We start from the raw sequence: 9,766 nt of genomic DNA on the forward strand, positions 1-9,766 counted from the left end.
CCCGGAGCGACGTCAGCGATTTGGCAGCGGCACAGATATTTAATAGTGTCCCGAAATAGAAACCCCCATTTCGCTAAACAATTAGAGCAGCAGAGTGTTCCACGGTGCTGGACTTTTCACAACGCACATGGAGATTAAGGGAAGTCGTACCGGGGGTTGGGATGGGGTTCGGTTCCGGCGATTCTTTTCCACCCGCACGCTGAATATAGATCGCACACTACCACCAGAGGGTGGTATTTCCGTGGCGTACTTCCCATACCTTCCGGGTGCTTCCAGCCGCGCTACTTATATAACTGGGTGTGTTGGAATGGGAAACGAAAGAGGTATAGTACGTGCTCGCGAATATAGCGATCGGGTGTAGCACACACACGTACACTCTTTAGACATTAGAGCGTCGATTGCATCAGACCACAAAAGCACTCATGGTCACCGTTTGGCGTTAGCTCCGGTACGAACATAATGCACAGTTGCGGTTTAGCTAGATCCATTCTACTGCACGAAACAACAACACAACTCCTGTGTCACGCGTCACGACCTCATACATACTTAAAACTTTCGTTCGCGAACTACCGGTGTCCTTGAGGTTTATAATCTATCTCTTCTCTCTCGATGTGTAATGGACAACATTAAAGGATCATTTTCAGTGATCCAAAAGACGTGAAAACCCTGAAAAAGGAAGAGTCTTGCTTGCTGCATTTTTTTCCATTTAAATCCTGCTCCAGATGGTAGGATCTGAACTCGCTTGGGTTTGCTTCACGCTTCTAATGTTCAACATTTCGAAGCAACCGATCAGATACGGCGGAGGAGTTGGTGTACGTGCTGGAGTACGGCAACCCTTACTTGGAGTGGTATATGGCAGCACTCGGTTTAGTTGGAAGACTTCACCTAAGAGATACTTTCCCCGCTGTTACTGTATTCTTCAATCGGTGTGTGGCACAACAGTACTTTTTCCCCTTTTAATTGGCACTGTGTACAAATGCACCGAAACTACTGCTTCCGGGATCTGTTTCCACTCCCGGAACAGACCCATAAAGACAGCACTTGAAAACATCAATCGTTTTTTTTTTCGCTTCCCCTGAGACAAAGGGGTAACGAAAGTACTCTTAAGAACGCGCTCTATCAACAATCGTTCGAGTTACCAGCAAGTGCGAAAAGGCGCACAGGAATCGGAAGTTGGAAGCGTCTAATGAAGGTTCTATTTCTGAGAATACAGTTGCTGTTAAACGAGAATTCGGAACTACTACACATGGTGGCCATCTAATGTTGGCATCTTAAATATCTCTGGATGTATCAACCCCGGGATCTGGATATCATGATTGGGTGCAATATTGGCAAATGGAGAGCACCGTACCATTTCCTCTGCAATATTGAATCTCTCTCTACTCCTGAACTAAATATCATGGGCCTTAAACGAAACGCCTCCACACGGTACCGACATCGTTGTGGCATTTCATACACGTACTCAAAACACACAAACACGCGCACGATGAGCGTGTACGGGAAAGGGTTCAATCGAACATACAATTCGTTTAACAAAAAAAAAGTCTCCCTTTTTTTGCGGGTATCATTTGACCGCAGCGGGGGAGGGGTGTATGACAAACCAGTTTTCTTTTGCCTTTAGAACTTGCCCACTCCCCCGCTCAAACAGCGCAATCGAACAGATATACGGCAATGGGCTAAGACCCAGAAAGAGAAGGAGAGAGAGAGAGCGAGGGAGATAAATGTTTCGCTTGCCGGGCGAAGAAATCTGGATCTGGCAGCATATAGCCCTCAGAAACCAGGTCACTAGATCTCGGGTTGACTCTCGCACAACCCACCATTTAAAGGTTGCCGTGGGGTTCGTGCCCTTTCCAAACCCTTTACACCCATTTACGGTATCCAATGGGTTTTTTTTCTCTCCATCTTCATACCGCCTTAGAATTTCGGCATGCATGATGATTCCCTCCGTACACGCTCTTCTGGCTGGAGTAGTTTTGCCTTACACAGGGAAGAGCGCGCTGGTAATAGATGCCTGTTGCACGAGAGGGAAATGTTTTAAGAAACCCACCCGACCCGCATCACTATCCCATCATGTTTCTTCTCTCCTTTTAGTGGGATCTCCCCTTCAACGCCGTCCTGTTGCCTGTTGCAGTAACCCGAGTAATTCCGCATTAGAGCGGCGAAGAGATGCGACCACACTACATACTATGGGATGAGATCTCGGGCGTACTCACGAACGATGATGTCATGGTAACGCTCTGCTAGCCAGATGTTGCTACTTGATGTTTTTCTTTTCTTCTCCCCACACCGTTTCCGTGTAAGTAAACCTCATCAAAAACCCCACCAAAACTGCAATTATCTTTGTGTCATGTAACTTTAGCGATGCATTCCAAAATCAATTGTAAACATTTGCATCTTAAAATGTTCCAATGTCCCAGAAATAGTTTTTTGAGGGTGTTAGTAGCAGATTTAACTAGCCACACTCTGTACGTTTTACATCTCGATAAAGGTACTGAGTGTTAATGCTCCCTCAACTGCAATCCACCGCATCAGTAACATTGCTTACACATTGAACATTCCGTCTCAAAGAGCAAAAATTAATTTAGATGAAGCTATCTACACAGCTTGTACGAAAGCAACAAAGCATCATATTGCTAGCCAGCACAAGAACTCGGTTCGGTATGCAAACACACCATTCGCTTTGGTGTATTGTTTGGCTAGGTATTAGGAAACGGCAGCGGCATACGGCAAAGCTACCATAACACGGAGTGTTCTCGCGGTGTTGACTGCTACTCTTATGGTCTCTTGCGGCGTCCGAATGTATGTCGGCCGGGTGTGTGCATTTTGGAAGCCATATATAGGGGGAGGAGGTAAACGATGCGCACCTTAGTTACGCACCGCTGACGCTATTGTACATGCTGAGGTGTGTAGAACTTACGAATCGGGGTAGTTCTAACCGAAGTAACGTTAAAGAGAGCACCAGAAGTGCGGTTTGAAGATGTTCCCGGTTTTACATTTGTTCATTTTTTAAGTTGGAGTCCTAATGAACATGTCTAAGCTCAGTAAAAGTCCCAATTCTTAAAGTTGGGTATATTTTAAAAATTGTTTCTTAAATCACTCGCTTAATCGGACTACTCTCAATAATTTATTACACTTTTACCGAATTCAAGAAAAACAAAAGCAAACCTAAAAGTAAAACTTAGCATTAACATCACGACTTTACTCACTTGGAGTGGTTTTGCTGTTTTTGGCATTTCAATAACGTTTAGAATCGTGTCTATTGAAGGTCCTGCTGCTTGTATCCAACAAAATACATTGCGTGATGTACCACTCCCATACACACAGACATATCCCTTATGTTCCAGGCTGATGGGATGGTGTGTCTCGTGGGAGTTACATCGTACCGTATGTTGCAATCAGCCTGCCTACTGCTGCTATCAGTCCCTTTGGAAAACTCACTTGCATACACACACACAAGCATGGTGAGCTTGTATAAGGGGCTTAATTGCAATGAAAAGTAAGTTGATTTTACTAGCGCTGCTATTCACCGTCCCACTCCGAAAAGCTTCAATATCAATTTAATTAGCATTGTACACTGTTGGGGAGAGAGCATATTGAAACGGAATGGCTGATGGATGGTTGCAGGCAGAAGATTAGCCGTAATGTTATCTTCATTCCGGGTAAGCTATCCGTGTCGTAATCCTTAGGAATTTATTTGTATTTTTCAATGTTTGGTTTGCCCAACGAAACCTTTAAGCACATGCCAACTGATGTATTTGGGATTTTTTATAGCTCACTCCTTACATCGAGTTCCTCGACAAGGAACTCCTCACTATAATTGAGGTAGAATTTTGGATCGAAATGAACAACCTAATGTGATCTGTGGCAGAGCTTAATTTAATTAAACGTACGTATCTTTTTAATTTACATTAGCTACCATCAGCTCTCTCTCCCTGTCTTCCGTTCTCATAGTCTAATATCTAGATTTAGGGGGTTTCGTGTTCGAAACAGTCGAAATAATAGTTCCAAATGGAGCCTTGCCCAACAGCCAAAACAAAAGAAAACGAAAGGTGTGCCGAAAACTTTCTGTCACACACCTTGGTGAAATGGAAACGTCACGATATAGTCTGTCACATATTACACTACTGTAAAGAATGAACTATCGCAGTGTACTTCCCGTGAGATTATAATATAGCGTGATGTTAGCGTCTAGACATACAAGACGTAGAGGTTGGGGGTCTAAACAGCGTCCTCCTGCCAATGGATAACATTGTGTCCGGCATCATGTTATAGTGCCGTAACTGAAGCGTACTACCTTTTATTACCAGCGAATGATGGACATGAACAGCGGAAGTACTCTTCTTCTTCATCGGTGAAGTGGGAATATTTTCCCTTGAGCAACACACTACACCAAGCAAGGAGCAGCAGTAACGCAACAACAAAAAAAAATACTCCATCGTCTGAAGCAGACGTTCATGGGTGCAGAGACCATTGCATTACCCCCACACACCTGAAATGGTGCACGGGAAGGGCAAGAACAGAAGTGTGCATATTAATGTCCTAATTAAATTATCGCACACAGTACGGGGCGAAGAGGACGGCGCATGTCGGGTTCCCTTTTTGGTGAACCTTAAAACTCCGGCAAGACGGAAGCCAATAAAACAAATTAGTTCAACCACTTTGCTGTTGCCCACGAGGAGCCAGACACAGCGTAAAACGAGGACAACAGCAACCCGAGTTCCATCCTTTCGTTCGTACAAGAGTAGTAATGACAGCGCGCAATCGCGTTACAGCATGGAGCTTGATAAAGAGATGTTTTGAGGTCGAGGATATGACAAGAGGTATCTCTTTTAATGCATGCTCTGGATGCTTGATCAAAAAGATCATCCATCGCTAAGATCTTTAATCAGATCTATAAGATCTTAAGATTTTAATAAGACCTTCCATAAGATACGAATAAAATATTGAGACGATAACTCACATGCTAGGCCCTCTGTTTTCCGAGTGCAGGGTTATTGGACTTCTCAGAAATTATTGGAAATATCTTCCATTAATTGGGGTATGTACTCATACATCTGACTCACCATAATGTACCACACCTTCTTTCATCTGTAAGGTAGTGTTCATTGACATCTTCCCATACCTTTAACACCCCACCAGGGTGTAGGTAGGTTTTCCACAATCAAGATTCTGTTCCTAAATATGTGTGTGTGTCTGTTTTTTTTTAATTCTCTTTGCATCTACTCAACCGACCGTGTCCACTATTCAAACCAAAAGCCAATCGGTCAGCTATTCTTCTTTTTCCCGCGGTACAACCGGAAACGGAAACCCTTTGTGCTGTCAGGTTTGGTTTAGTGTGGTAGTGCCTGCATATTATCGTTGATGTGTTTTTGTTCTTGTTGCTGTTACTGTTGCTCTGCCCCGCTCAACATTTCGAACATGTACAATATTATTGTGCCCTATTGTGCTGGTTTTCCACGTGCACCTTTTTTGCAGGTTCATATCATCGGCTCCTAATGCTTCACGGAGAAGAAAAAAGGGTAGCAGCATTTTAGCAACTCTCCTCTATTCTCACTAGTTATGCAACAATCGACAAACAAAAGCAAAATGACGTGGCGTTACTGTGGTAGTAGTGTTTTGCTTATTTTAAGCTTTTTTTTTGTAAACCATCCAACTGGATGACAAACTGCCTGTTCCGCACCCCAACATAGCAACAGATGTAATCAAATCAGCAGGTAACACATTGGCCGCCATTGTGAAACGAATTGTTTTCGGGCAGAGTCTTTACGCTATCTCTTTCTTTCTCTCCTTCTGCTTTGAGTGTAATTTTCCACACGCCGGCGTTAGCATATGGTGACTGGAATAGTGAAATAAACCTCATTATAGAGGTTGAGCATATTAAGAAAAATAAATGAAGTTTAATTGGAACACCCACATAGAGATATATAAACTCTTCCCTATCTGTTTCTCTCACACATCGGCACACGTCTGTTGCACTTTAGTGTCATCTTTCCATTCTGGTACACTATTCAGTGAACGGGAGGGATTTGAGAACGTGTGTGAAATAGATAGAGGGACGGATAACTTATCTGCCAAAAGCACTCTATGTATTATAGACTACTATATATAAAGCTGCTATATATTAACACATGTTTTGTTTTTGTCTGCTTCCAGGAAATCACACGAGTATCAAGCTGAATAAGAAGCGACAAAAACAATCTGCAACTCATTACCATTTGCAGCACCTGATTGATGGTAACAATCGATTCTCAGATAAAAGTGTAATAAATTCGCACACAACTGTGCGTCTTTGCACGCAGTATGAACAACGAATCGATTCATATACAGCTGCAGAGTGTAAGAGACAACACGCCACTTTACATCTCTATACAAGACGGAGGCGTTGACGTTGATGAATCAACTGATTGAACCGTCATGTAGGAAATACTGTACAACTCACGCACCATATCTCTCTTTTTCAGATACTTCTAAATAGACCAATTCGCGTTCATTAGCATACCTCAATGTGTTTCCACAGCCGTGTACGTAAGTGTTCTTTGCAGCTTTCAAGAGAGAGTAGAGCGCAACACACAATGTGAATAATACGTAAAAAAAAATACTCGATCGCCGAGGAGATCATATAATTACCTCGGGAAGAAACGATTCCTCTCGGCCCAGCCTGAAATTTGCTAAACCTGATGCGTTTGAAACCAAGGTGAGCAAATATTCAGGTGTGTCGACGAGCGGTCACAATCAACAAACTGCAGTGTGGATGCAATATGTGAAGCATTTTGGAGCTGTATGAGAGACATTGCGACAAAGTAATTGCACATTTGAACGAAGTGATGATACAATTAACTACTATTTTCCATTTCCCTAATCCTCACTATTCCTAGACGAATGACTCTATTCCTTTTCCATCAGTATATGGTTTATCTATCTGCGAACGGCAAACATAACACGTATACTACAAATGCTCAATATTGAGAAGTTCCTTGTAACATTTCTAATGTCGAGTTAGATGCCTGCCGCAGGTCACCATTACCCGAAATCATTGGATGTCCTTGCTGGTACGACGGTGTGATAGAACCTGCGTAATACCGGCACCGCAAATAGCATTCCAATTTCCTATTTCCGGGTACACCCCAATCACCCATTACTAAATCATCGTGCGGAAGAACCGAGCAATGGGCATGGGCATAGAAAAGCAAGGAGTATCCTAACCAAGCGATGACATTGCTCTGTGCCTGGGCTTGGCGAGCTTCAGCAGCTGCAGTGCCTTTGAAATTTTCCCTCCCGGAGTAACGCATTACACATCACATCCACCTGAAGATGCACGTTACCCTTGGTAAAACAGTTCTGCACGATAAATTGCAGGAAGAAGCTCTTGGTAGATGGAGACCGTTAGAAAAGCAATTTCCGTCTTCGTTTTCCGTATGTTAAGAACGTTATCTTTTTAGGCTTAGAAGCCATGAGGAGTTTTCAAATCGTTTTATCGACATAAATTCGAACATATGAAGCATGGGCTTCTTGGATAATTAAAATATGAAATCATGATTAAAGAAATACGAACAACAGCAGCATTGGATGCATTCTAAAACCGTGAAGGATACAGTTACAGTTAGTTGAATCATACGTGTACAAACAACGTTTTTCAAATTTCAACTTATCAGCGGTATACGCTAGAACTATATCCCATGCGTTAACATTAAGGCAACCCTCGTCATAGCGTTTATAGGCGACCTTTAAGTTGACACTATGGCTAAGCAAAATTAGATTAGTGGATGGCGTAATTAAATTAGAATAGCAAACCGATTTTATCATCCCAGCGTAACGGTGAAGAAGCGTTACCGTGGCCAATGGTAATCTCTTTTCTGGCAAGTAAGCGTCACATAACTTAAAGGACTCCGGTCAGGATGGGTGACAAAATTATGTAAAAAAATGTGTTTCCTTTGCAAAAAAAATAAGAAAAATTGCACCAACCCGAGCCATTGAGCGTGGTCGTTTTAGCCGCTCCAGTAGTTTCAGCCGCACGTACTGTTGGTTGTGTTGATCGTTGGCAAGTCACTGTTGTGCACACAAACCGGGTGTTTGCGTTGTTATCTTGTTACAGCACTACACTATTCACCCTGTCTTGGGTGATTGAAACCGAAAACACACCGATACTTTGATTGTTGATGGTAAAAACTTTCGCAAAACGATAAATTCCCGTCACAACAATAAGAGGATATACACCGAACAGCTGTGGTATTTCCAAAAGTTCGTTAGTTTAGTACCGCCGCGCACACAAAACCGTTCAGCTACACGCGTGCACCACAAACAATGCGCGAATTTACTAAACAGGCACGTAGTGAAATAGATCTTTAACAAACGCTAAGCCGGATGGCAAAAAGCACTATACTTCGAAAGTAAAATTATCCAACAGAACGATTGAAATAAACAGTAAAAACTCGTTGTAAGTTACAGGACTAAAGACAATCCACAACCGGTTGGGTCCGCGTTCGAGGCACTAATAAGATGCAATGGGTGAACCTGGTTACTACGCGCCCTAGGGCGGTCCCCGTACACTTCAACCCAAACGGCCCGAAATGTCCATTTCAGCGTCCACAGCGCTCTTCTTGGACTCGCGCGCACCATTCGTCGTACGTTCTTAATCTAATTATCTATGCACTGTCGAACCCCCCCCTAACAAACGCACACATATATGTGATGCGACGACTTTGTTTCAGTAACCCAGCGGGTGTCCATGTCCGCGGCTACAATCCATGTCTAAGTCCAAGCTAAAAACCCCGTGCAGAGATCTCGACCAGGGTATTGCAAAAAATAAGCGAGAGAGAGAGAGAGAGAGAGCTTCAATTACTTTTCCGTTGTCCCGAACCAGCCAAAAACCCATCAAACAACACACATTTCTTTGCAAAATGTGACGCTTGCAATATCCAAAATGGCCGTACCGTATCGAAGCCACAGTAAGTCCGTCACCAACGGCTAAGTGCGCGCGCACGCCGCCATCGTAATTTACTAATTTTTCATTTGCTTCACGCGCTCGGCTAGCGTAAGTAGGTAAGCGAAGGAAATGGATGTGAGAGTTTCGACAGATGCACCATTGCCATAATCCTCAAGTACGGGTTCGAAAACACACAAGGAATAATGATGGAAGAAGAGTTTTGTTGAGATGATGAGTATTGTCCCTTCCATCTGTCAGACAAAACGAAGAACAAGTGGTTCACAACAAGCTCACCCTTACGGATCTGGAGGTTGTTAATCAATTAAACAACGCTCCGTACGCTACCGGCCTAATGCGTTTTAACCCTGGACAACCTTTAAATTTTCATTATAATTAGACATTTCTGTGTGCGTGTATATCATGTGGGTTCCGTTTTAGAAACAGAACAAATGGTTGATCTTACGAGAACAATTGGTTACGCAAGTAGTAGTAGGCGAAATCTTTTGATTTGATTCTTCATAGAGTCTACCATGTACTGAGGAGTTGCGTACAAAGTTTGGACAATAAAGTAATCAACAAAAAAATATTTTCGGCTAAGCATTTCATCTCTCATTCGGCGTCTCAACAACACTTTTCAATAAAGGCTTTGAAAATAGAAAGAAAAAATAGCTCATTTCGTCAATTTTAGAAACTTTTTCCAAAGTTGGTCACATACTCGCGTTTGATGTTCGTGCTTTATGTAAACTTAATGGTTACACCATGGGTAAGCTACCTAAGCAAACAACTATCTCCGTCTAAAACACGCCATAAACCATGTGAAACGTGTACCATTTGTCTGCAGAC

General features: G+C 42.9%; 1 protein-coding gene across 2 annotated transcripts in view; it reads right to left on the reverse strand.

Moving 5' to 3' along the window:
* The window catches only part of LOC125763744 (chaoptin), a 38,848-nt gene extending 30,359 nt beyond the window's left edge, over positions 1–8,489 (reverse strand). For both annotated transcript variants that reach the window (XM_049427194.1, XM_049427185.1), the window contains exon 1: positions 7,963–8,489. In XM_049427194.1, coding sequence (XP_049283151.1) covers positions 7,963–7,971 — 9 coding nt within the window. In that variant the 5' untranslated portion in view covers positions 7,972–8,489. The remainder of the gene's footprint in view (positions 1–7,962) is intronic.
* Between the last annotated feature and the right edge of the window lie 1,277 nt (positions 8,490–9,766).

This window comes from Anopheles funestus, chromosome X (genome assembly GCF_943734845.2).
Source record: "Anopheles funestus chromosome X, idAnoFuneDA-416_04, whole genome shotgun sequence".
In the NCBI taxonomy this organism is placed as follows: Eukaryota; Metazoa; Arthropoda; class Insecta; order Diptera; family Culicidae; genus Anopheles; species Anopheles funestus.